The sequence below is a fragment of the Malus sylvestris genome, chromosome 12 (genome assembly GCF_916048215.2).
Source record: "Malus sylvestris chromosome 12, drMalSylv7.2, whole genome shotgun sequence".
Classification (NCBI taxonomy): domain Eukaryota; kingdom Viridiplantae; phylum Streptophyta; class Magnoliopsida; order Rosales; family Rosaceae; genus Malus; species Malus sylvestris.
The window spans coordinates 2,930,677-2,954,962 of NC_062271.1; the positions used below are offsets into that span (position 1 = coordinate 2,930,677).

The 24,286-nt window shown below is 36.6% G+C and overlaps 3 protein-coding genes across 6 annotated transcripts; 2 read left to right on the forward strand and 1 right to left on the reverse strand.

Moving 5' to 3' along the window:
- The first annotated feature begins 2,486 nt into the window (after positions 1-2,486).
- LOC126593641 (auxin-induced protein X15-like) lies at positions 2,487-3,430 on the forward strand. The gene has a single exon (XM_050259734.1). The coding sequence runs from the start codon at positions 2,703-2,705 to the stop codon at positions 3,084-3,086; it is 384 nt and encodes a 127-aa protein (XP_050115691.1). The 5' UTR covers positions 2,487-2,702; the 3' UTR covers positions 3,087-3,430.
- A 1,545-nt stretch (positions 3,431-4,975) lies between these two features.
- Positions 4,976-8,416, reverse strand: LOC126593640 (uncharacterized). The gene is made up of 3 exons (XM_050259733.1): positions 7,378-8,416; positions 5,828-5,996; positions 4,976-5,673 (listed from the first exon to the last, which is right to left on the reverse strand). The coding sequence occupies exons 1-3, from the start codon at positions 8,170-8,172 to the stop codon at positions 5,204-5,206; spliced, it is 1,434 nt and encodes a 477-aa protein (XP_050115690.1). The 5' UTR covers positions 8,173-8,416; the 3' UTR covers positions 4,976-5,203.
- Positions 8,417-13,888: 5,472 nt separating this feature from the next.
- LOC126593925 (uncharacterized) lies at positions 13,889-23,940 on the forward strand. Of its 4 annotated transcripts, XM_050260094.1 has the most exons (7): positions 13,889-14,148; positions 17,703-17,816; positions 17,929-18,053; positions 19,280-21,521; positions 21,618-22,014; positions 22,119-22,954; positions 23,411-23,940. In XM_050260094.1, exon 4 carries the CDS (start codon positions 19,285-19,287, stop codon positions 20,635-20,637), a length of 1,353 nt encoding a protein of 450 aa, XP_050116051.1. In that variant the 5' UTR covers positions 13,889-14,148; positions 17,703-17,816; positions 17,929-18,053; positions 19,280-19,284; the 3' UTR covers positions 20,638-21,521; positions 21,618-22,014; positions 22,119-22,954; positions 23,411-23,940. The 4 variants fall into 4 exon arrangements, 3 of the variants coding, with proteins under 3 accessions (XP_050116051.1, XP_050116052.1, XP_050116053.1); XM_050260095.1 differs by having other exon boundaries at positions 17,703-18,053; XM_050260096.1 differs by lacking the exon at positions 19,280-21,521 and having other exon boundaries at positions 17,703-18,053.
- The last annotated feature ends 346 nt before the right edge of the window (positions 23,941-24,286 follow it).

Here is a 24,286-nt window from a genome sequence, read left to right on the forward strand (position 1 = left end):
AAATGATTAAATGACAAAAATTAATAAAAGCGTACATAAAGTAAAAATGAGTGTATGAATAGAACTACGCTTTATGAATTGACAAGTTCTCTTGTTATTCAATGGAAAACTAAGAGACAAGAGTGTGTTTGTTTGGTTGGTGGATAGTTCTTAATTCCTTTTTGAGTTTGATTAGGGAGCCCTTAAACTATGATGGTTGGTTCTTGTATGGAAAGATAAAAACAAACCAACTATTTCCTTTTGACTTTCCAGCAAATGAATTGAGATTCCACTCCCCATAAAGTTAATCAAACCACTATGAATCTGGTAATGATAAAATGTGGTCGGTATAATTTACCAAAAAAGAAAATTTGTGGTTGGCATGCATTTGGTTCAAACTGACAAATGATTCCTGATTTTAAAGTAGAGTATACTGCCGATTTGCCCCTTGAACTATCACCCAACTTTCGATTTCCCTCCTGAACTTTTTAATTGGAAAATTAAGGACTTAAACTAATTTTTTTGGCCGATTTGTCCCCTGCTGTCAATTTTTCATTCATTTCATCCAAATTTTTGTTAAATGGAAGCATATGCACAACATGTGTGGGTAGTTCGGTCGCTTCATTCTTTAAAATAATTGAAAACCTTAGATTTCTAAAATATAAACCTATGCAAATATGTGTGATTCTATAGCTTTTGTATCTAAAGGTCTAGTGAAATGACACTTTTGTCCACAAATGAGAGTTACGTGGTTTGCACATGATAAGAGTTAACGTTAATTTGGATGAAATCTATGAAAAACTAACTGTAGGGGGAAATTGGCCAAAAAAAATTAGTTTAAGTCCTTAATTTTCCAATTAAAAAGTTCAGGGGGGAAATTGAAAGTTGAGTGATAGTTCAGGGGGCAAATCGACAGTTTACTCTTTAAAGTATACAGTTAGTGCCAGTCCATCATTTTTAATATGTTTTTGTTTTAAATTTATTATTATCAAAGTGAGATTCTATAAACTTTTTGCCATCTCACAATTTAACATAAATTTCAATGTCAATAATATAAAACATTGTGTAAAAAATATGAAGCGACAAAAAATCCATGAAAAATCTCATTTTGAGAGATTATTCTTAGCATTTCTCTTATGGGAATTATAACATTTTACATTCCATCCTTTGTTTTCTCTTTACCATACATCAAAATAATTTTTGTTTCATTTATATAGAACCCTTTGGTTGACTCAAATTTCCAAATAGTAAATTGTAGCAATGGTCCCTCAACTTTAATCAAATTGGAGCAATAGTCTCTCAACTAAAAATCCATTACCATTGGTTCCTCAACTCATCAAATTTTGTAGCTATGGTTATTTCGTCAACTTCATTAGAATTTTGTCAAAATGAGTTATGTTGGAAGAACCATTGCTACAATTAGGTTCACTCAACTCATTAAAACGTGTAGCTATGATCATTTTCATCAACTTCGGCAGAATTTTGTCAAAATGAGTTATGTTGGAGGGACCATTGCTACAATTGGGTTACAGTTGAGGAATCATTTCTCTAGTTGGATTAAAGTTGTGGGACCAATGGTAATGAATTTTTAGTTGAGGTACCATAGCTGCACGTTTTGATGAGTTGAGAGATCAATGATAATGAATTTTTAGTTAAAAAACCATTACTCCAATTAAATTAAAATTAAAAAACCATTACTATAATTTACTCAATTTCCAAATCATACATCAACCATTGTGTACCGACAAATGTGGTGTTAAACCGTCTGACATGTATTGTCAAATGCCAAAGTGGGTCATTAGACGTTCCCACTGTTTTTGAATTAAGGAAATTCTATGAGACCGCACTATTCTTCCATTTCCAAATTATACATCAACCATTGTGTACCAACAAATGTGGTGTTCAACCTTCTGTTTATACTTACAATATATATATAATTTCATCATAAACTACAAAGTAGAATGATGAAGTATTTGAACATAATGAAGACATGAGGAACAAACATATAATTTGTGTTCATTTAAGTATACAAGTCCTTAATAATTTATTGTAAAAAATAAAATGTAAAATGAAAGTTATCTAATTTTTGGTCTAAGTGAATCGCAACCTAGGCTGATCTCTAGACGGGTTTGGGCGGACTAGGCAGATGCCTAGGTGATCTAGGCGAGAGCCTCAGCAGGTTTAAGTGTCTTTTCTTAATTTTCAAACGTCTAGGCATTAATCGGGACGGCGGCCAACCACCTAACATCTAGGCAGGGCCTAGTCGGCGCTAGGCAGAGATTTTTATAACAATGCTTATATAAATTATAAATTTTAAATTATTCTAACCTATGTAAAAGTGATTTAGACAAAAAACAAGCATATTACGGTCCCTAATTGAACTGTCATATCTGTCAGAACTTTATAATATCTTTGCTTGTGAGATTAATTGCTCTAAACAGTCACGTTTGGATCAAATAAGTGCTCTAAACTGTTAAGAAGTCAGAAACAAAGGAGACTCTTTCTGAGACATTCCCCCCACTCCCATAAATCTCATATAAAATCCTCTTTCCCAACCACCACCATTTCCTAATGTCCACTAACCAAAATCATGTAGCCACTCCCTCCTCCTTAGCCTTCTCAACCTCCACCACCTCCAATCTCCACCCACCTCTCTCTCTCTCTCTCTCTCTCTCTCTCTCTCTCTCTCTCTCTCTCTCTAAACCTCAATAAACCAAACCAAAATGCTTGGAAAAAAGATGGTGAGTTTCAAAGAGCTAGCAAAGAAAGTGAAGGTTATGGGAGGAGCTGAGAGAGAGCCATCACACCATGAGTATCTGCTGAGGAATTCAGAGCAAGGAGGCTCTCCGTCAGCGAAAACCCCGACTGGATTTTTGGCCTTGTATGTAGGCGAGGAGCGCCAGAGGTTTCTGGTACCAACAAGCTCCCTTTCTCATCCACTCTTCAAGATGCTGCTGGAGAAAGCTTACAATGAGTACGGCTTTCAGCAGAGATATGGGCTTGTGGTGCCCTGCAGCGTCTCAGCTTTTGAGGAGGTTTTGAATGCTGTGGAATGCAGCAATGGCAAGTTTGATTTTGGTGAACTTGTTGAGGAGTTTATTTCATGAGTCAAAAATATTTGTTTTCTTTTTGTACAAGAAATACTGAGAGAGTGATGAATCAAAATTGAGACCTCAAGTTCTAGTAGCTTAGGGCGACCGGGCCAGGCCGAGTCAGAAAAGTTTTGATTGCACAAGGTGAATGCTCTTAACTAAACTAAATTACGAGCCATTAAAAGTAAAACGTTATGTTTCGATGCTTTTTTTTTATTAGTGAAAGTGTTTAGCTTAGTGATTATGGGTTTATAATTTCAAGTATGTACTGGAACATGTTCATATTACATATTAAACATTGCTCACCTATTCAGAAGAGGTGAAGCTACTTTCGGAATGAGGATCCTCTCTTGATCCTATTTGTGAGGATTCCGGGATTCCTCAAATCGTGTCCGTTCATTGTATATTATACTGTCAATTTTCGTCATGTACTTTTTATGTTTAATTTTAAATAAAAGTATTTAAAATGATTTCTAACTGCAAGATGTACGATGAATAGACACGATTTGATGATCCCGGATCCTCACAAAGAAGATCCTCATTCCTACTTTTGGTCAATTTAGGTAATCTTCCAAAAGGATACATTATTATGTTCTTTAATCCCTCTTAGTACAATTAATTGCAATTCTCAGTTCAACTTCTGCAATTTGACCTTTGAGTTGTAGTCTTAGAGCGTCTCCAAAGGACAAGGCAATTTACGTGGCAAACCTAATTTTCCTTCCACATCAACATTTTATCTTCCAATGGATAAAGGCAAGCGTCTAAAGGCAATTTGCCTCAACGGGTTTGGCGGCAAGGCAACACTTTGCCTTGTTGACAAGGTGAAGGCAAATAGGGACCCATTTTTATATTATTATTTAGAACATGATTTATGTGTATGTCATGGAGTGATGTTGTCTGGGTGTTTGGTTTAGAAAATTGACTTTTTCACTCTCATTTCATTCTCCTGCACGTTTTGCTTGTTGTTGTCCATTAAATTACCGTTGATTTATTTAATCATGTGGCTAAAGCAAGAAGGAAAGTGTTAGAAAGGAGTTGTGGAAATCATTTCGTTTTACTTCATTAGTTGCCTCATCACTTAGAGTGACACGGTAAAATTTGAGGCACCTGTATTTTGATGATCCATGTGAACTTTCTTCAGTAGTTGCCTCATGAAAAATATGTCACTCTAAGCGATGAGGCAAATACTGAAAGCAAAAGTTCACATGGATCATCACAGCACATGTGACTCAAAATTTTACCTTGTCCCTTGGAGATGCTCCAAGATCACATAATAAGGTTGCAGATGCTGTGGAGCTAATTCTGCAGATTTTCTACCACATTGAATATAGAGGCCAAATTTACGGTGCAGAAGGAAGTTGTATGACTTGCAAAAGGGAAATTTAGACATGATGAGCTCGTATGTTGCCCGGGATTGGATTGGAGTTGGATAACTCTCTAAATTAAATGTGTGTTGAAGGAAGAAATGAGCAAATTTTCCAACTTGGAAGTAGGAGATGGATTAATCATGAATGAAATTTATCCCATCCAATCGCTAGAAAATGGTAGGTTTAGAAGAGATAAGTTTCCTTTGTGTCTAATCCCTTGCATTTGACTCGGAAAAAAAAAATCATTCACTTCTACTCCACACATACCTTGAATTATATGAGTTATCAATACAAAGCCTAATACAACGTGTGTAACACGAGTACACCACCACTATGGCAATAATATGACGCCGTGTGTAAAGGTTTTTACACATGGCATCGTATCATTATCATAAGCCGTCACAGTTGCGGTGTACCTGTGCCATGGAATTCCTTCTTCAATCCTAGGCACCACATGAGATAGCCCAAGACTGGACTGTTTCTCATGATGCATCAGAGATTCTGAATAAAAGAGCAATTCATACAGTTGGGCATCACTGTAGGAAACAAATTTTGTTGTCCATTTTATTGCAGACCAACATACTACACCAACAAGTACAAGTTTGAACAATGAACTTTCCAGGGAGAAGGAGAACCTGGTAATAAACTGTAAACCCAGTGAACTGACGGGTTGGCCTCTTATAGGGCCTTCTCATCCTTCATCGGAAAGCTGTATAGCCCGGGCCAATGGGCACATGCCTCCATTGATTAAGCTCATAAAACAACCTAGCTCTCACTCTCAACATCCTTACAACCGTTCACAAGAATGCTCTTCATGAGGTCCATCAAGTCCTGCATTTGTTCCCTCGAATGCAATGGAGACGGATAAACACAAGCACAGTTCAAGCATCCATCACGTATGGTGTCGAAAATGGCTATGGAGGGGCCAACTCCATGGGCTGAAGCGCAGCCCTCATAGTCCTCAACCCCAAGCTCTTTGTTGATTTCACTAGACTCATCAATCACTGTGTCCTCAAACACTGAGATAAAGGCAGTTCTCATAGACGACGATGGGGTTAAGCCAGGGTTTTCAATAGCCTTGCACATGAGGAAGTTGAGGTCTGCCATGTCTGTGAAATGCTTGTTAGAGTTCTTGGCACTGGCAAAGGACGTGTAGCATCTCTTTGCCAGATCCCACAATGTGTTGCCTTCTCCGTTGATGTCATGCGTGTTCATGATGGCGGAATGATAAAACCCTGAATCAATTAGTGATGCATGCCAATCTTATTTCACCAGCACTTTTATTATTGACAATTTGACATTGTATTCATATCAATGATCAGTGACTTTTAAAAACTGAAATTTAATGGTCAAAAATTCGATTGAAGGTAAAAGTAAGCAATGGCTTACCGAGATGATTGATAGAGAGGGGTGGATCAAGAATTGGCCGACAATCGAGTAGGGTTACAACACCATACTTCTCCCATTGATGATCGGGAAGCTGCTTAGAGGCACGGGCAGCAATCATTCCAGCAGCTGCCAAGGCTCTGCATAATTTTATATCTCTAGACTTACAACCCTGCAGTTCAAGTCACCAATAAGTAATCTAACAACACCATCAGTCACAATTCTTGACATTTTCGAGTTATACCAAATCAACGAATTTGGGTTGACAATTACTTAGTTTATATAGAACCATAGATGTAGAAGTACCAAAAGAGAGCTCTAGTCTTAAGTTTTTAATAATTCACAAGTATGTGTATAACCCGAAAATGTTTCAAAACCAAATAAAACCCCCGGAAAATGTATGGTTCGCTTAATGCGAAGCTTGATTGTATGTTATGATTAAGTAAATGGCTTGATTGTATTGTCCTTCCTATTTACAGACTTGAGTCCATGACGAACCCAAGGATATGGAGAAAAACTTCCGTAACAGTTGTATGCCTAGGTCAGGTCACGTAAAACGGACACATAATTATACACAACTGGCTATAGTTAAAATTTTCGTCACAGAGATGACGCATTATACGAAACTAACAAGCAACAGAAAAACGAGTAGTCCACATAATTGAGAAGAAAACAAGAACTCCACGCACTTTCTTATGGAAGGAGGACAAATCATCAGGCCCATGACGCCCATTCCTACTACTCCAAGGGCTTACACACGACAAAGGTTTGATGCGATAGCGGACCAAACGACTGGTCGTATAGCCCACAGGACCGCGCCCCATTTCCATTCTCAATGTCGAGCCATTGTTAATTTTGTTACCTCTTTTGTTTCTGCAACAGCACAAATGGGACTATCTACTATATTTCTTTTCATTTGTAAGTAAGGTGTTTTAAATTTTACTCTTATTGATAGCAAGTTCGATATCAAATTATTGTAGCTGATTTATTGTGAGATTTTTTCATTTTTATTTTATTTTATTGTTATATTAAAAATAAAAGAAAAAAATACACCTTATAATAAGTGGCCACGTATCAATAAACTGGGGATGGTTTAATTAGAGGGGAAGAATCCCCTCTGGATCTCTTCCATCAAATTTCAAAGGTTCGGATTTTTGAATCTCTAAAATTTGGAAAATTTGGAAAGAGACATCCAGAGAGAATGTCTTTCCTTATCAGAGTAGATGGATTATTAAATTGCCGTTAAAATTAGGTTCACGCGCCGTTATATTTTATAAGGAAACCCACTTTTATGTCGTTTTCAAACACATGCATGCAGTGACCCTTCTATCTTTAACAAAAATACATAAATTAATTAAAAAAAACTAAAAAAATATCGATGAAACACAAATAGTCTGTTGATCTAATAAAAAATTGTGTAATTATTTATGGTTAAATGTGATATTAAAAGTGTAGAATAATGCATATTTGTGTAATTTCATCATTTAATGTTAAATTTAACGGTGAATAACGATGACCAAGAGAACGTGACTCAAAAATTGAAAACGACTTACAGCGAGCAGCCTGTGGGTATCTTCTGGGCTCAACTGTAATTTCACCACCTGGGAGCGCCTTTCGGAACTCGCGTCTTGGAACTCCAGGTTCGACAGCCTCAGCGAATTCAAAGAGTACCCCATCATGTCCACCCCACGCGCCCAAAACGGCTTATTCGCCTTCCCGTTCGGGATCAAATCTTCTATTCCCAAACTCACCTCCCCGTCTCCCTTTAATTCCCTCTCTGCCCCTCCTCCCCCCGTTGACTTCAACTCCCCCAGCAGCTCCTTCAGCACCGCAACGGCCGCCGCGCGGTCGCATGCTGACGTGTGCAGGCGGAGCACCAGTACCCACCGCGACTCGCTTATCGCGTACGTGCTCGCATATATCACGTCCGTGTCGGATTCCACCGAAGGGTCGAGGTTTTGCCACGGGTTCAAGTTCATCTCGTGCTCGAGGATCTGATGCAACGGGGCGATATTGTCGGGGTTGATTTGAAGAATGGGAGCCGTTGATGGGAGATCGAACGGCTGGATTTGGAGGTGAGGGGTGGGGAGAGTGAGGAAGGAGTAGGTACCGGTGGCGGGGTCGAAGTGGTGTTTCGAGCGGAGGATGGGGTGGGAATTTTGGAGGTTGTGGAGGGCAGTTTGGAGATTTGAGAAGTTTGGGGGTCTCGTGAGGAGGAGGGCTAGGACTGTTATGCCGGTGCCGCAGGGAACGGCTTTGCACCAACTGTGCTCAGTCCCGCCGACGGGTCGGGTCTTGGGCTCCGGCATTGCTGGTGGGTTGGGGTTTTGATGATCCGACTCCGACATGTTGGAATGCGAGGGATTAGATGAATAAAAAAATTGGTTGGGGAAATGTTGGGTCCGTTGGGATATATAGGAGGAAGATTATGAGAAATTAAAAGACCACGTTATCTTTATTTATTTATTTATTTTCAACACATAGAAACTAGAAATTAAAAGACCATTGGCTCCTCAATGCACAGTGAGGACTAAGAGCTCATCCTCAATTAATTACGTAGCGGAGCGGATTCATGAAATCGAAATGTTTATATTTTAGATTCCTATGTAACGATTATTTTTGTAAAAAATTAGCTGAATATAATGAATTTGTAAAAATTACAAATCGTCTATTTGTTTACAACAATTAATTGACTAACAACTTTAATTAAATTTTTTTTTTTTTTATAATGTTTACAATATAAATTTATAATATAAACTGCTAAGATCATAAACTCAAAATTTTGTTTTGGGTGGTTTTAAGTCTTTGTCTTTATTTATGGGTCAACTTTTGTGTGCGTATCAGTCTAATTCTTAATACTTGGTACATTTTCATATTATTATTTTGGGAATACCTGGGCCCGTGGGGATATGCTATCCTGGAAAAGAATATGTGTTATGTTCTAAATGGTAATTACGACCAAGGTTTATACAGTTCATTTTTCATTTAGTAGCGGTTATATCTATATCTAGTGGGTAAATGTTTAACTTGTAGAGTAAAGACCTCATATTTATAGAATGTTAGGTGTATTATTTAGTGAGACAAATGAATGACGCATACAACTAACATTCATGTGATATGTACATATCATTTGCCACATCAAATGGTAGATCAATGTCATATGAACATGTGGTCTCCCAAACATGTTCTTTTAAAGAGATGACGATATATATTGTAATGAGATGACCATTATATAGGTGTAGCTAGGTAAATTTGTGGCCTAACTGTTGGAGAAGTTTTTCAACGCATGAAAAATGTGGCAAAGTCAAGAATTGTGTGGGAAGAGGCAAAATTTAAAAGGGTAAAAGATCTAAAAAATTTAGACAATCAAATTCTTTTAGCCTGATATTAAAAAAAAAAAAATTTAACGCACACACAGTGCAGCACTTCGGCCGTGTATATCATATATTTCATTATATAACACATTTAGAAGTTAATTTTTTATTAAGATAAAAAGATTTAAATAAAATAAGAAAAAAAATTAAATATTGTCTAACTACTACTAATTGACCCAATACGTTCAAGTTATTGTTGACAAAAAAAACAAGAGATCAATTTCTGGTTTTGAGCTAAAAATGGAAATTTTGCGCTCAAATATGTTGTATAAAAATTAGGTAGTGTGTATATAACATATATTTCATTATATAACATATTTAGAAGTTAACTTTTTATTAAGATAAAAAGACTTAAATAAAATAAGAAAAAAGCTTAAATGTTGTCTAACTACTACTTATTGACCCAATACGTTCAAGTTATTGTTGACCAAAAAAAAGGATCCATTTCTGGTTTTAGGCTAAAAAATTGTGGAAATTTTGGTCGTTATAATCAATTTTGTGGATATTGACGGATATTTGCCCAAAATCACCAACATGGAGAAGAAAACATTTCATCGAACACCTTCCCTGCATATTCGGAGGGGCAAATTTCGCATTCTCTACGGAAATTTTCGATAATTAGAGGTGTGGCCGCACTTCCTTGCGTTGTTGTGACTACACCACTGCACTCAACACACCGTCATGTGGTTTTAATCTCCACTCATATTATGAAATAGGTGACTTGATACACAATGTGACAAGTGTTTTCTATACCCCAAAATTCATTCAATATTTAAGTTTTACCTTTTATGTTTGATTCTGTGACAATTGTATAAGCACTTCAAAATGATCGTACACCATCATATATACAATTATACAGACATGGGAATGATTTAACCCCATCATATGAGACCCATATACATGAAAAATCATCGGAACTCAATCTTAACGGAAGTTGACGGGATATGGGTGTGGCATAGAATGAGACTGTCATTATTTATTTTCGGCTTTTCAACCAAAATGGTCTTTGAGATTTGTATAACTTCTCATTTTAATTTTTGAGATTTGACATCAATACAAGTGGTTCATGAGATTGTCTATCATCAATCATTTTGGTCATTCTATGCATAGTTATGTTAAATAAAGATTAAAATGATAAAACTACCCTCAATTTAGTAAACAGTATACCAAAATGATTTGACAAAAATTGAGGGTATTTTTGTTATTTTTCCTTATTTAATAGAGATTTTTCACGGAATGACCAAATGATTGATGATGGACAATTTCAGGGACCAAAATAATGAGCTATGCAAATCTCACTGATTATTTTTGATAAAAAAAAAGTTTTTATTTTCAGTTTCTTCCAATATCTCAAATTCATATGGGTTCCAAATAATTCATTTTCCAGAGTCGTGATGATATGTTCCATCCTTTTCTTATCCACATATCGCTCTCATGTAAGTATGACCATATATAGGACCATAACATCAGTTAAGTATGTTGTGTGTGTATATATATATATATATATATATATATGTATATGAAGAAAATTCAGTTTCGTTTAAAATCAAACTTTGGTTTAAAGGATGGATGTTTTAGCAGTCCATAAGTTGACACGAAATAATTTGGACAATATTGTAAAAAGAAGTTCTAGTGATTTCATTCATTTTTTAATAATGTTACACTTACCGTCTATTTGTACTATCTCTCTAATAAAGGTAAAACTCACCAACACATATGACACAAATATAAGCAATTTGTCTTCAGTGCACACCAAGATATCTTCCATATAATTAACCTAATCAAGAAGTTGACAAAAAAAAAAAAAAAACCTAATCATCAAGAAGATTTAGGGTTTAGGGTGAACCTAATCATCAGGCAATGAACCTAGCCTTTTAGATTACGGAGAGATTTAGGAAGTAAAACAATCACGCTAATAAATAGTAAATAAAATAGTGGTTCAAATTTCAAAATCGAAGTCACTTAGTATTACGGTCTACTAGTATTTCTCTTCACTTGTAAGTGAGAGGTTTTAGGTTCGATTCCAAGTGTATTAGAACCATATTATTGCTAGCCCATTGTGAGGCTCAACCCACTCCCCCACCCCTTTAGATAGGCTTGGCAAATGGGTCGTGTTTGCTATGTTCGTGTCGTTTTTGTGTAACATCTTAATGGGTTCTTAATATGTTAGGTCACTTTATTGACCCGTTAAGAATTTTTGTTTCTTTTCTAAATTTGCACATACCCCCTTACCATGTAAATATAATTACTTCAAAACATAAAAACATATTTGTCATTAAGTACTACATATACATACTCCAAAATATGAGCTTAATGAAAAAACATCAATACATTACTAGTCCACTGCAAAATATCAAATGTGTAAGGATATGCATGCATTTATTGTGGCGTTTCCATCTTTGCTAGTTGTGTGACTCTCGACTGTAAAGTATCTGTGAGTGGACCCCTTCTAAAATGCATGTTTTAATAGTAGAAATGCATACATGATAAACATGATTTATTGATTACGTTTGATGAGATATTATGCTTACTGAGAATATTTTGAATTATCATATTTTATCGAACTTATGTTCTTTATAGTATATATGATGGATGACTATATACTATTTAGGAACATGTTTTCTTTACACTTCTTTATAGTATATATGATGGATGACTACATGCTATGAAGATGTTTTTGAGATATATGTACCTATGTTTGGAAAGATTATATTCAATGTTTTTGTGCGTATCTAATGGTCACTATTTTGCCTCTGGGCAATGATACTTATATTAGGCATTCGGGTCGGCTGATGTAGGGGCCTTCAGGTCGATTGAAGATTTATATATATGCCTTTGGGTCGGGTGATGTAGGGCTTTCGGGTTGATTATGATACCACTAGTTAGCATACTATATACGATATATGTTTTATTAAAGGTTTTATGGCATGCTAGGGTTTTCAGAAAACCTGTCACATATTATGCTATTAGTTTTAAAAAAACTTTAGGGGTTAGTATGTTGATAACTGTTTTTATTTATTATATATATATATATATATATATATATCAACTTGGTCTACTTATGTTTGTTTTGCACCCCCTCAGGACTTAGAATCGAGACGCACAATCTCGGCGTTCAGGCACTTCTGCATCGGCATCTTCAAGTCCTCTCGGTGTATGACCCATTCCTTTATTCATTCAATTTTATATTACCTCCTTTTAGTGTTCTAAATTAGTTGTATGCTTTGTACACTTTCCTCATTTGCATATTAATTATATTTAAATTTATAAGTCTTATTTATTTCTGGTTCTCATGCATCTTAATATGGCTTCATTACCTTCGGGTGTCGGCCAACACGTGCTTACCTTAGTGTTTGGGAGAATATCAGGGTCATGCGTGTTAATAATAAGAGTATTCCAGGAATATTCCCGGGGCCTTTCTTAAGGTAATTCGACGTCCTGAATCCGTTTTTGACGTCTATTTTCCCAAATTCAATCGTTTTAATAGGATTTTATTAATTGGACCCTTTATGTGCTTAGGTGCATTTATTGTGGCGTTTCCATCTTTGCTAGTTGCATGACTCTCAGCGGCGAAGTATCTGTGAGTGGACCCATTCTAAAATGCATGTTTTAATAGTAGAAATGCATACATGATAAGCATGATTTATTGATTATGTTTTATGAAACGTTTTATGAGATATTATGCTTACTGAGAATATTTTGAATTATCATATTTTATCGAATTGATGTTCTTTGTAGTATATATGATGAATGACTATATGCTATGAAGATGTTTTTGAGATATATGTACCTATGTTTGGAAAAATTATATTCAATGTTTTTGTGTGTATCTAGTGGTCACTGTTTTGCCTCCGGGCAATGACACTTATATTAGGCCTTCTGGTCGGGTGATGTAGGGGCCTTTAGGTCGATTGAAGATTTATATGTAGGCCTTTCGGGTCGGGTGATGGGGCATTCAGGTCGATTGAAGATTTATATATTGGCCTTCAGGTTGGGTGATGTAGGGGCCCTTGGGTCGATTATGATACCACTAGTTAGCACACTATGTACGCGATATGTTTTATGAAGGGTTTTATGGCATGCTAGCGTTTTTGGAAAACCTATCACATATTATACTATTAGTTTTTATAAAACTTTGGGGGTTAGTATGTTGATAACTGTTTTATTATATATATATATCAACTTGGTCCACTCATGTTTGTTTTGCGCCCTTTCAGGACATAGGAACGAGGAATAAGATTTCAGATACGAGGCATTCCCCTACAAGTGATACTGCATCATCCTCTTTGCTTTGACTTCTATTGTAATAGCACCTCTCTATTTTATCTTCCGCTTGTGCTCTGAATTAGATGTATGCTCTGAACATGTTATGCATTATCATTATATTCATTGTTGGCACTTGAATATTATTATTGTGATAGAATCTTCACGCTAGGGGTGGGCACTTGGAACCGAAAACCGAAACCGAAACACGACTCGAATCGAACCACACCGAACGGTTTGGTTTTGTGGTTTTGAAACGGTTTCGGTTTCAAAACCGAACCGCGACAAAGAAAACGGTTTGGTTTCGGTTTTGGGTTTTCAAAACCACACCGAAACCAACACGAAACCGAAACCGCACCATATAATAAATAAATGTTATATTTTAAACTTTTAATTAGTTTCAAGTTCAACTAGGTTATAGATTTGGTTTTGCGGTTTTGGGTTTGCACTTCTCTTCAACTCTTGACTGCTTCTGCGCCTTGCATCTTTGCCTCTGCCTCTGCAATCCGCATCTCTGCCTCTACCTCTGCGACTACGACTGCCTGTTGCAATTGCGACCTCACTGAGTCACTGCTTGACTTGCATCCCCAGATCCCCTTCATCTGCAAGCCCTAATCTCTGCAAATCAAAAGTTCTGCAAAACAGACTTGGCAAATCATTCACCTGCTCTTCGTTCCAGCTAATATGGTAAGAACTTAGAACTTGTATTAGTTAGAACTTAGAACTTGTATCATTCATCAATTTAATCTGTTTTTATGTTGATCTATATATATATATAGCTAGTTTTGAGATATTAGATTAAGCAACTGTTTAGCTAAGGGCGTTGTATTTAGTATTACATTTGCATAATCTCCTTATGGTTTACGTTTTATTTTTCATTTTGTTTCAATCTATTTTATCAGTTTTGGACCTTTCAATTTGTTTTCAGGTGATTCCTCTCTCATGGATTATTTTTTGTGGATTTTCATATGCAAATTATGCTAAAATTTTGATGTAATGTTCTTTAGATCTCTGTTAATGTTTTCGTTTGCAAACACGGTCGGTTCTCGGTTGTGAAGGACAATATTTCTTTTTGTGTTTTAGAATGAAATAGAATATGCTTTGTGTCAATTTTATGATCTGAGTTACTTGTCGAACTAAGTTATTTCGGGTTTGATGTGTTTGAATTTGTTCTGGGAGCATTCAAGTAGTTAGAAACTGAAACCCCTAAGTTAATGAGAAACCATGTGGTCATTTTATTTGGTTTGTCATGGACGTGTTCTTTGTCTTCTGTGAACATCTTATTGTTTCTGGTTATGTTTTTATTTGCTCAAGCTTGCTTGATTTGGCTGCTTATAGAACATCTAAGGGAGCACTTAGTTTTTTATCGAGCAGAGGAGAGGTTTTCTTCACAGTCTCATTAACCAGGTTTACCTATATAGTTAAATGTGGTGTTTGACTAAGAACGAAAAACAAATTTTAGAATTGAAATGGTGTTGGACCTTTTGCTTGAAGACAGCCTGATGCCTTAGCAGAAGAGTATGGTGTTAATTAAAAGTTTTAAACTTGGATTGAAGTTGGTCGGATTTATTAATGAAACATGCAGTTCTGGAGCTTATAGCAGCTCAGCTAGCTGTTTTCTGTTTTGTTTTTGCTGAAACAGTTGATTTTGTTTGGAATTTTTGTTTTGAGCAATTCTGTGTTGGGTTCTACTTCTGGGGTTATGTGATATTGTGATTGTTACAAGGAAAATAAGATCGTCTTATGCATAAATATGTGTATATTTTAAATTGTACATTTTTTTCTCAAAAACCAAACCGAAACCGTTTGAAACTGCACTGAACCGAACCAAACGGTTTGGTTTCATTTCTGTTTTGGCTTCAAAACTGCACTGCACCGCACCGCAAAAAGTTTCGGTTTCGGTTGTGGTTTCACTCGAAACCGCACCGAACCGCACCGCACCCACCCCTACTTCATGCATGAATGAATAGTCACATCCTATTATTTTGCTATAATTTATACACATGTTTTACATGTTCTTAGCATATGCATTCATTAAATGGGTTTCGTCAGCCTCAGGTATCGATCAACACGTGGCCATCCCGATGTCCCTCGGACATTGAGATCGGGGCGTGTCACCAAACTTAAACCCAATGGCTAAAGTAATTAAAAAATATTCTTTTATGTGTTTCATATTCTTTTATAGTTTTTCACGAGTTTCATGGTGTCGGTTAATGATTTTTCAATATTTGTCGGAATCTAAATATTTTTAGGTTAAAATGTTCACAAAATTAAATTAGGATAGTCTACATAATTTTATCTTTTAAAAAAGTTACTTTAAGAAAAAAAATTAGCCTAAATTCATTCTTTAAAAATCTGGAGCTAATATTTTAACTAGAATGTTGGGTTAAAACATAAATTTTCTGGGCTAAAAATTTTAGGTTTTAACCCAAGAGTTGGAGATAGAATATTATGACTTGGATATTTTGTATCATAATGCTTGGTATGGGATGGTAACGGCGAAGAAAAGGATGCACGATGACAAGTCGTCGTCATATAGGCCTTTAGCGTGGTATGTCAAAGCTATCGCTAGTTCTAATTAATCCTAGCTCACATTGTGTATTGGAGTGTGATTCGCAGTCATCCTGTTTCAAAAGAAAAAAAAATTCATGTCATTCCATGTTATACAGAGTGGTTTACGTTTTGCAGGTAAGTGTTTTCTTAATTTTTATTCTGCATCAATATTAGTGGTGTCATCGTCACATTCCTTAATTTAACTACCAACGTTTTTTCAGGCCTATGTTATTTCTTGAAGGATTCTGATCAGAACCGCATGAATCATTTAAAGGAAGTAAGAAAACGAAATAAAAGAACATACAAAATGCATAAATTGACGATGAGACAGGAAAAGAAACAAATAATTTGTCGCTGCCTTTCTCACCTCTTCCCAGGCCCTTTTGTTATTTTTGTGGCAACCAAATAGACGGAAACGAAGCTATTTGGGATTCTTCCCTGAAAATTGAGGGTTGCGGATGGCTTGTACAAATATTTGGACTTTGTGAGACTATTATGCCTTTTCCGATCATGTATTTTTTTTATTTTTCTTGTTAAGTTTGGTTTGCAATTTGTGAGAAGTTTAGTTAGAGCATTCTACCCACTAGTAGAAAAAATACTTTGCATGACGGAGCAAATTTAGTTGCGCAAAGTGGGTTTGCGCGACTATAAACACAAAGTGTCGTGCAAATGTATTTTGCGTGACGAAGGTTGTGTCGCGCAAAACTGTTTTGCGCGACGCAACCTTCGTCGTGCAAGATTTTGGTGCCAAACGAAGCATATTTACCGCTTTTATCCCAACTTTGCACGACGCAGATGGGAAGTGGTCGCGCAAAACTGCTTTGCGCGACGGAGATGGGCAGTGGTCGCGCAAAACAGCTTTGCGCGACGCCAGCCTTTGTCGCGACCACTGCCCATCTCCGTCGCTCAAAGTGAAACTAGAAATTTTTGTCCTTCTGTCATTTATCACACTCATCACTCCAATTCAAACACTTCACTCAAAACTGAGAAAACCCAACAGTTCACTCATCACTCCAATTCCAACACTTCACTTCACTCACTCTCATCACTCCAAAGGTAAGAGCTTTCTTTCCCCCACAATTTTGCTACTTTTCAAATTTTCATTTATTTTTTTATGACTTCTTTTTCTTTTGATTTAGTGTATTTGTTTGTTTATTTTAGACAAGACTCTAGGAACATGTAGAAATTGACTCAAGAGGAACGTGTAGATATTGAAAGCTTTGAAGCAGTTGCCATCTGATTTACTAAAGCTTATTAAGATTGGGGAGTGAGTCAGATAGAGTGACCATCTAAGCAACTACACCAAATGGAAATAAAGAATTTAATACAATAAATTGGAAAGTTAAAGAGAATATATGATATTTGTAGTAATTTTTAGGTCCACTTATGTTCCCTTCTCTTTTCCCATGGATACTGACGAGGAAAAGAAAATGAAAAGCTTCAAGGACAAAAATATCATGAGCAGGGGAGAATCGATCCCATGCATCATTCATTCTTCGTTGTCCAGTTCTATTGATTAATGTTGCGTTTCAGGAGGGAGAAGAAGATAAAAAATGAAGGACAATACTTGCATTCAATGTTCTGGTGTAAAAATGAATCTTTCCTTGTTGATGGCTCTTAGAATGAAATGGAATTGTAAACTATGTAACAGAGACAAGCCTTCTAATTTAAATACCTTGATGATACAGGCAGGTGGAAGTGGGCATGAGGCTGCACACGCTGGATTTGTGGGGAATGGAATGCTAACTGCAGCTATTTGCGGGGATGTTTTTGCCTCACCACAAGTTGATTCAATTCTAGCAGTATGGTCTCCTGCAATTTATAGCTTTAATTGGAAGGGAACCAAACCCTATTGATTTATGTACAATTGTTACATGAGGAGACTCTGATATGATATAATTGTATAATTTATAGGGCATCCGAGCTGTGACTGGTATAATTTGAAGGAGCATTCTGAAAGACCATTGCTTGGGTTGTGACTGATATATTTATCATCATAGGGTTTTTGAACTCCTTCAGGTTGTCTTCTTATTGTGCAGGTATAATTTCTACTTTGTCTTGAAGTTTGTTTGTTGGGTTATCCTTTGTATGGTTGGGATGCTAAATAATAGTTATGGCCCAAGTTTTGGAGCATTCTGAAAAACCATTAATTCATATTAAATTATGGAATAGATTTAGCTATAACAGAGACATGAGTGTTGCAACACAGTTACCACTGCTATTGCCCACTTCGACATCAATATGTGCAAGTCAGGCGGTGAATTCAGTTAAGATGTTTGTGGATTTAAAGGAGTTTTTATGCTATAACTATTAATTAATTAATTAAAATAAAATAAAAAAACAGAAACCTTTGCAATTTTAACATAAGGTAAAGCTAGCATGCAAATGTGAAAACCAATTAGAGAAATCTGATCAAACCTAAGAAAATAATTAGTCCAAAAAAACACAAATGCCATTAATTTGAAGGAGGTCAAACCCTATGATGATAAGAAAAATATGAGAAAATAAGTAAAGTGACACACAAAATTTTGTCCCGTTAATTATAAGAACAATAGATCACAAAAATAAAATAAAATAAATACACAAACACTAAATTAAAATAAATACGAAAACTAATAAGATTAAAAAACTTGTTATTGTGTGCCTTTGCCTGCGTGCTATGCCCTTTCTTGGTTATGATGGAGTTTTTTGGGATTGAATTTTTAATTAATCTTTATTAATTTTATCTATTTTATTTAGTTTTAGTAATTATTGTGATTTAGTTTATTTGTATGCACATATTTTTGTACATCACGTACAAAATTGTTTTGTGTTGTACGAGTTAATACTACTTAACTTCGTACCCTTTTTTCAAGAAAAGCTTAGTTTCCCGTTTGAGAATTAGTTGGATTTCGTGCATGGATGCGAAAGCATGACTGCGGTCAAATTAATTCTTGAATTGTCCCATTTTTTGGACAGTTTGGGAATGCATAGTTATGTGTTGTAGTTTGCGGTCCACGGATTAGGTTTCGATAGTGGAAATTTTGGTAACATTTCCTGATGTTCTTCGAGTACACGGTGGATATTATGTATCTACGACGTGCACTTGAAGAACTGTAAGGAGATGCTGCCGAAATTAGCCCACGTCGAAATTTAATCCATTGGAATCATAAATTACGGCACATAACTGTGCATTCTTGAATGGGATAGGGCCTTACCGGAGGAATAAGGTGACAAGACAATAGTTGAAGTTGTTGTAATTCTTGTACTTTTATTGGGATTGCAGACAAAATGGACAGACAGTGGATACATAATCATAATAGATGTGCTGTTGAGTACTTGGATGGAATAGATAAGTTCGTTGAATTCGCAACTACACACAACCTAGGTTCAACTCATATCCGATGTTCGTGTAGGAGGTGTAACAACTCAATGTGGGAGACATTCAAGAATGTTCGATTTCATTTAGTAAGAAATGGGATGATGGAGACCTATACTACTTGGTATCATCATGGAGAACGATTAGACCAAGCTTTGTCTTCATACGTGACACGAGTGGAAACTGTTGAATCTAATGTGGATCCTAATGAACAAGTTATGAATATTCTAAATGACGTTTATCCATACGCCTTGAGCAACACCAATCAGGAAGGGGGAGAAGGGGGAGATGACAGTCGTCCAACCATGGACAGTGAGGAATTCAAAAACTACGAAAAACTATTGAAAAATGCCAAGCAAGAATTATATCCGGGTTGTGAGAACTTTTCAGTGCTCACAGCAATTGTGGAGTTGATGCATTGCAAGATAAAGTTTCGTTTGTCAAACAAGTGTTTTGATTACTTTTTGGGAGTTATCAAGAGGATGCTTCCAAAGGAGAATTGTTTACCTGAAGATCATAAAAGTGCCCAAAAAGTGTTGAAGGGTCTCGGATTAGGGTATGAAAAAATTCACTCATGTGTAAATAATTGTATATTGTTCTATAAGGAGAACAGATCGTTGGATAAATGCCCTGTCTGCAATGAGTCGAGGTTTAAAATGACATCACATAATAGAAAGACCAAGATTCCACAAAAAGTAATGCGTTATCTTCCATTAAAGCCTAGGTTGCAACGATTGTACATGTCGATGCATACCGCAACCGACATGAGATGGCATAAAGAAGGACGAGTATATGATGATGTTATGAGGCATCATGTAGATGGAGAGGCATGGAAAGAATTTGATCGGATGTACCCTGATTTTGTAGCTGATCCGCACAACGTCAGATTGGGACTTGCCACCGATGGATTTAATCCGTTCGGGGTTTTAAACCAAACCCACAACACTTGGCCGGTTGTCGTGTTTCCTTATAATCTGCCACCTTGGAAGTGCATGAAAAAAGAATACATGATGTTGACTCTATTAATTACCGGAGATCCAAGAAAGTCCATTGATGTTTATTTGCAGCCGTTGGGTGATAAGCTAAAAGATTTATGGGAAAACGGTGTTCGTACATATGATAAATATACTAGGCAGATGTTCACCATGCGAGCGGCAGTGATGTGGGCAGTAAACGATTTTTCCGCGTATGCAATGGTTTCTGGGTGGATAACTAAGGGTTATTTGGCATGTCCAATATGCAAGGAGAACGTAACATCGTCTTAGCATGCAAGAAAAGTTTGTTATCTTGGTCATCGTAGATGGCTCCCTTGGGACAACGAGTGGCATCAGAATGATAAAGCCTTTGACGACACAAAAGAGACTCGGCCAAGACCAAGAGAACGGTCCGGAGATGAGATTTTGGATCAGTTAAACCGTTTGGAATTTGGTCATTTCGGAAAAGGGGTCAGTAACCCCAGACCAACTACACATCTGAACTGGACGCACAAGAGTATGCTATTTGAGCTTCAGTACTGGTCAAAGTTAAAATTGAGACACAACCTCGATGTTATGCATATTGAGAAAAATGTGTTTGACACTTTGGTCGGGACAATTCTAGACATTGAAAGAAAAACAAAAGACACGATCGAAGCTCACCTCGATTTGGAACGAATGGGCATTAGGTCATCCTTGTGGATGAAGAATGTCGGTGGTACATTGAAGAAAGGCCATCCCTTTTTTACAGTTAAGCTGAATGGGAAGAAAGAGTTTTTCAACTTTATTTCTTCTGTAAAGTTTCCAGATGGGTATGCTTCTAATATCTCGCGTTACGTGAACGTGAATGGGTGTAAATTTTCAAACATGAAGAGTCATGACTGTCATGTGTTACTCCAACGCCTTCTTTCGGTTGGTATTCGACACTTATTGCCTCTTGATGTGGTGAAACCAATCGTGTTGTTATTGAGATTTTTTTCGCAGTTGATTGCAAGGTGTTTGTGGAAGTCAGATGTTAAACAATTGCAGGACGACATTATGAACGTCTTATGCAAGTTCGAACAGATATTTCCCCCAGCTTTCTTTACAAGTATGATTCACGTGATGATTCACTTGCCAGATGAGGCATTGCTTGCTGGACCAGTGAACTGTCGATGGATGTATCCAATAGAAAGGTACTTGATTAAGCGTGTGTGTATATATATATATATAACATATTCATGATCAACGAATGCTTTGAATAATTTGTAGCATACCTTTTATTTGTGCAGATATCTTGGTGAGTTGAAAAAGTGTGTTCGAAACAGGGCAAAGCCTGAATGATCACTTGTGGAGGCATGGGTCGCATATGAGTCACTTACGTTTTGTGCAATGTATCTTCAAGATGTTGAGACAGCTTTCAATCATCCTGAACGCAATAATGACGGTGGTGTCAGAAAAGAGAAACTGTCTGTTTTTGCCCAAATTGCGCGACCATTCGGCGATCCTGTAAAAGGCGAATCATTTACCAAAAAGAACATGAAGGTAGCGCATTGGTTCATACTCAACAATTGTGATGAGGCTTTGCCATACCTTCAAGAGCATGAACAGTTGATGAAGCAGGAACATCATTCACATTCATATGCCAAGAAGTACCGTGACTTGTTTCCTTCGTGGTTTCACGAACAGGTAAGTTGTATGTGGTTTGAATTGAGCATATTTTCCAAATTGTTCATGCCCGTCTTTAAATTTGATTACACTAACAGGTTAACTTTTTGTATATGTTATGTTAGATGAACAAATTGAAGGAATTGAATTCACCCTCTTACGATGAAGAATTATATAACTTGGCGAGAGGACCGATTCACACTGAATTGTTCTCAGGTTGTCATGTCAACGGGATCAAGTTCTTGGGGGCAACACGTGATGACAAGTTGTCTACTCAAAATAGTGGTGTCCATGTCCCGGGTGCGGGCGACAGTGAAGACATTGATTTTTATGGCAAACTAACTAGTGTAATACAATTGCTTTACAAAGACAGGTGTCAAGTGATACTGTTTAAGTGTCTTTGGTTTGATACAAACCCACATAACCGAACGAGTGTTAAGCAAGACCATGGTTTACTATCAGTAAACACTACGAGACATTGGTACGATGAAGACCCATACATTTTGGCAACCATGGCGAAACAAATATTCTATCTAGATGACCCTAAAGCCGGCAATGGTTGGAAAGTTGTTCAGAAGATTGATCGAAGAGGGCTATATGATATTCCGGAACTAGATCATGATGACAACGTCGTTGACCAACATTTATCATCTTCGATAGAAATTGGTGAAGAAACACTTCGGGATACTAATATTGTCCAAGAACTGTTTGACGTACCTAGAGTTCCCGAATTCGAAATATCAATTGACCTTGGTGATTTTCCTTAATACAATGCACCGGAACAGGCAAACGAAGATGAGGACGAATGGGAATCCAAAAATGATAGTAGTGAGGATAGCGAGAGTTATTATTGTAGTTCGGATGAGGATTAATATAAACTTGGAAAGAAAAAAGCAGGAGTGTGAGGAGAGGCAAAGTCAAACTAAAAAAGGCATGGGATGAGTTCAAAACAATGCTGGAAGTACGTTGTTATCTTCTTCCTTCAAATTATTCTTCTCTACATAGAAATTATATGCTTTGTCTCATTTTCTTGTTCATGGCTTCAATTCCTTGTACGTTGTTATCTGCCACCGACGGCAGAGGCAGTTGGTCGTTTCACTGATGAAAACTTGTTCCAAACTGAGTAAAGTATTTTTGACTCCTATGGTGTATGAACTGTATAAAACAGGAATGGGAGAAACTACTTTTGAAAAGGTGAAGTATTATATAAGTAGGCACCATTTTGTTTCCTTCCCAAGTATAAAAACAAATGTTTCCTTCCCAAGTATGCTTAGACAATTGAATGATACCATAAGCTTATTAGTTACTACTTACCGTTCACATCTTGTTAGTTAACTGTTATGTGGTTTGGAATGTTGTCTTCTGTAATACTGCTTTATGAAACTGCAATTTACATTGGCGAATGTGGATTTTGCAGATGTAAAGGCAGTCATGAAAAACTCAGGAATTGCAATGCTCGGAGTAGGTGTTTCCTCAATTCAATCAGCTGATTGGATCTTCAATTCAATCAGCTACTGGCGTTGTGTATAATATCACAGGTGGAGGCCGTAAAATATTGCTAGTGGTTGGTGCTGGTAGCCTCTTTTTCTTTGCTCCTTTCCTTGGCCTAATGAAGTCTGCAAACTATTGTAAATGTTCAGGTCCTTCTGTTAACATAATAACATTTGGGGCTGTTGTGGATGATCGCTACAACGGAGAGCTTCATGTGATTATTATTGCAACAGGCTTTTCGCAGTCATTTCAGAAGACACTACTAATTAATAGACCCCAAGGCAGCAAAGCTGCTTGACAAGGTTGCAGGGGGGCAAGAAAGCAGAGCCACCACCATTTCATCAAAACCGTCGCCGAGAAAGCTTTTATTTTAATTCAATTTGTATTTTTTCTCAGTCTCTTGTGCATTTTGCCTTGTAATGATACTGAAGATCCAATCTATGAGATTTCATGTCACTATTTTGAGTCAATTCCTTTAATCTATTTCACCTTCCACCTTTTACTTTCACTGCGTTTTATAACAAAATTTCAAGAAGCACGAACTTGAGATTGGCTAAATCAGTGGTCTCTCAAATATACGTACACACATTTCATGTTTCAGTCATTTTTCCTCATGAAAATGTGAAAACAAAAATAAAAAATTGAAGAGTTGGTAGACGTCAATGTTGAAGCCATCTGCTTTATTTATTTTTGGCCCCAGCAAGCTATCTCGGTTGGAAGAGTTGGACGTCAATGTTGAAGCCATCTGCTTCACTTTCGATCTTAAATTTCCTATCATATCCTTTCAACGATTCATCTCTTT

Bases quoted from the DNA above. Each gene is read 5' to 3' on its own strand.
- LOC126593641 (XM_050259734.1), top strand. From the start codon at position 2,703: ATGCTTGGAAAAAAGATGGTGAGTTTCAAAGAGCTAGCAAAGAAAGTG.
- LOC126593640 (XM_050259733.1), bottom strand. From the start codon at position 8,172: ATGTCGGAGTCGGATCATCAAAACCCCAACCCACCAGCAATGCCGGAG. The intron at 5,997-7,377 runs GTAAGTCGTTTT...CTTGAACTGCAG, and splicing joins ATACCCACAGGCTGCTCGCT to GGTTGTAAGTCTAGAGATAT. The intron at 5,674-5,827 runs GTAAGCCATTGC...TAATTGATTCAG, and splicing joins CCTCTCTATCAATCATCTCG to GGTTTTATCATTCCGCCATC.
- LOC126593925 (XM_050260094.1), top strand. From the start codon at position 19,285: ATGGACAGACAGTGGATACATAATCATAATAGATGTGCTGTTGAGTAC.